Raw genomic sequence first — 2,989 nt, forward strand, 5'->3', positions numbered from 1 at the left:
CCAACCCTGTAGCATTGCAGGGGGTTGTTGTGGCCCACGTGCAGGACCCAGCACTTGGCCTTGTTGAACCTCATACAGTTGACCTCAGCCCATCGATCCAGCCTGTCCAGATCCCTCTGCAGAGCCTCCCAGTTTTCAAGCAGATCAACACTCACACCCAACTTGTGTCATCTGCATTCAAACCCCTCATCCAGATTGTTGATAAAGATATTATTTTCAAGCAGATCAACACTCACACCCAACTTGTGTCATCTGCATTCAAACCCCTCATCCAGATTGTTGATAAAGATATTAAACAGAACTGGCTCCAATACTGAGCCCTGAGGAATGCCACTGGTGACTGGCTGCCAGCTGGATTTCACTCCATTCACCACCTCTCTTTGGGCCTGGCCATCAGCCAGTTTCTTACCAAGCAAAGAGTGTACCTGTCCGAGCCATTAGCTTTCATACACCTGGTTTCCTCCTTCTTCCTGGAGAAAGTGAGCAGCAACTCTAGTGCATTAACAGAGGTTAAAGTAATAAAGAAGGTTGTCTTACAGCACGAGAAGCAGGCCCTTGCGAAGGACAGTGTGTCTGTCGGGGTACTTTGGGGGGGAAAAATAGGAAGGGCAGAGGTCTGGGCATTTAGGAATCTTCATGTCCATAGTAATTTGCAGAGTTTAATTTGGGGAAAAGACCTGTTGGTAATAGCACAAAAGCATTTTGACTGTTGGGAGCCCTACACAGCTGCTAGCTGTAGTAAACAGTCCTGATTTATTTGGTTTGGTTTTGTATGAGCACTCTAGAACATGGCTTTGCAGATTCCGGTGCCCACACTTCCTTTTTGGTGGCAAGGAAAGCTTTCTGCAAAACCACATGGGAATGCCACTGCTTTGTACCTCACATGCTGCTTGTAGTACCCAATCAGTGAAGCTGAGGAACCACAAAATCTGTGGGGCCTTCCCATTGTAATAATCTAGTTTTATAGAATCGACAAAAGAAGAACAGAATCAGAATAGCTGACTTGACTCCCGCTCTCTTTGTTGTGTCTGCCCCACTGGTATTTCATGACCTGTTGTTTCTGGATCACTAGCAGTCCATAAGACAGCACGGCATGATCTGTGAACCTGTGAAGTGAAAGGGTGAGGGTCCAAGTTCAGACGGGAAACAAAAGCAGTTTCCATTTTTCTGTGGAAACTGAGGCATCTTGTGTTGTCACCACGTGCTGTGAGAATAAAATGGAAGGATGTGGACTTCAGCTGCGTGATTCACTCTTCCAGAGCTCACTTGCTGCTTCCTTCCTTCCTAGTAGCTTTGGAAGTCAAGAGTAACAGGATGATTTGCTTGTGTACGCCGTGGTTCTCAATGGCCTATGGTTTATTCATATGCACATGGATGTGGGGAGGAGGAGGTGTGGGTGGGATCAACTCTGAGTACTTCCTGTGAGGGTTTTCCCATATCACAGTAAAAGGCCTTTTAGAGTGAAAAAAAATCTCATTGTAGAGGTATCCAGAATTGCCTGACAAGAAAGGCTGTCTCCCAGGAAATCATTCATTCGTTAGTAGGAGGAGAGTCCTGGGGCCTGAAAGCAAATTAATAATGTTTTTGATCTGGCTCATCTTAAATGCAGTGTGGTAACCAGGTGTCGTGAGATGTTGAAGACGAGTGCTATGAAAACTCAGTGTCATACTAGAGAGGAGTCATAAAAGGTCCTGTTAAGGGTAGAGGGACCGAGGTAATACCCAAAACAATACCCAAAACAAGGAAGTTTCAGCTCAAACCAGGAAGTTTTAGCTCAAACCGGGACAGGTCCGTTTACTGAAAACTGCTATCTAAAGAGATGAGGACTTGCTCTCCTTGTATGCCTCACAGCTGCATGTTAGCACAGTTTTAAAAGGGAATAGCTGCCCTGTTGTACTGCAAGCAAAATCTTCAGCCCATAGGTCATACAGAAACAGGCTTTCTGTTTATTTAAAGGCATGGAGAGCAGTGGTTTCCATTTGCTTCTCTACTCTCTCTAGGAAGTGTTGAATCTTGGTTTATGAAAGTGACAGTAGATGCCATTGCTGGTGTCTCCAGGAGGTTACGCTAGCATTATGATACGTAGGCTGATGTCCGAGAAACTATAGCTTCGTCATTCATAGTTGATCTGCATGGACTTTTCTTGATAACTTCTAGTACGAATCCAAATTTCAAGCTGCCAAGAGAGGGAGCGAGATACCGAAGCTTTGGAAAAAGACTTGGGACTTCAGATGTTTTTCTTGCAAACTGAGCTTCAAAAAGCTGAAGCTGCAAACCAGCATTAGAAGTACTGCTGTGGCAGCACTGCTCTGCTGTGAAGCCCAGTCCACGTTATCACATTTACTCAGAACTTTAACTTGCAGTATCAGCAGAAGCATTATTGCCTGCAGCCCTTTTTTCAAATAGTCCCCTCTCAAATTGCTTTTCTCAAAATTTCCAGGGGTCAGTTTTCAGATCTCCTGGCCTTCTCCCTTTCCCTCAGTACTTTTTTTCCAATTCCTTTGATTTTCATTAAATGAACAGTAATGACTTAATGCCTTTTGTTGGTTTTTTAATTTTTATTTATTTCTCCTAGGTTCGAAACTGTTAGTGACTTTACGTCAGAGCTAGAAGACAGTGGTGATCCAACAGCTTATGTCACCAACTTGACGTACTACCACCTGGTCCCATTTGAGACTGATATTTTGGACTGAGGCTGCTCAGCGATGCAGTCAGCCAGCATCCAGCCAACCTCTGTCCATAGGCTCTGCTATCTCCGGCTTTGCATCTCTGTGAATAAGGCTGTGTGGGCAAGACCAACAGCAGAGAAGTTGCACCAACTATGCCAGAAAGCTGGTTTCGTAGTCAGGCCCTCCGATGTGTGTTATGGAGACAACTTGTAAGGAGGTAACTGCTTAGCTGCTGGCAACAAACTCATCTTCCATGAAAGGAAGGCAGCAGAGGCCTCTTGGGACTCAAGGAAATCTCTACTACGTCGGTCGGAATTGTC

At 45.1% G+C, this 2,989-nt stretch overlaps 1 protein-coding gene across 1 annotated transcript in view; it reads left to right on the forward strand.

Moving 5' to 3' along the window:
* Nucleotides 1-2,693, forward strand: part of PXDC1 (PX domain containing 1) — a gene marked incomplete at its 5' end in the record, with an annotated part of 10,682 nt that extends 7,989 nt beyond the window's left edge. Inside the window, one exon of the mRNA XM_010140249.1 lies at nucleotides 2,576-2,693. Within this exon, the coding sequence (XP_010138551.1) occupies nucleotides 2,576-2,693 (118 nt within the window). The remainder of the gene's footprint in view (nucleotides 1-2,575) is intronic.
* Between the last annotated feature and the right edge of the window lie 296 nt (nucleotides 2,694-2,989).

The sequence above is a fragment of the Buceros rhinoceros genome, unplaced genomic scaffold (genome assembly GCF_000710305.1).
Source record: "Buceros rhinoceros silvestris isolate BGI_N320 unplaced genomic scaffold, ASM71030v1 scaffold3680, whole genome shotgun sequence".
Classification (NCBI taxonomy): domain Eukaryota; kingdom Metazoa; phylum Chordata; class Aves; order Bucerotiformes; family Bucerotidae; genus Buceros; species Buceros rhinoceros.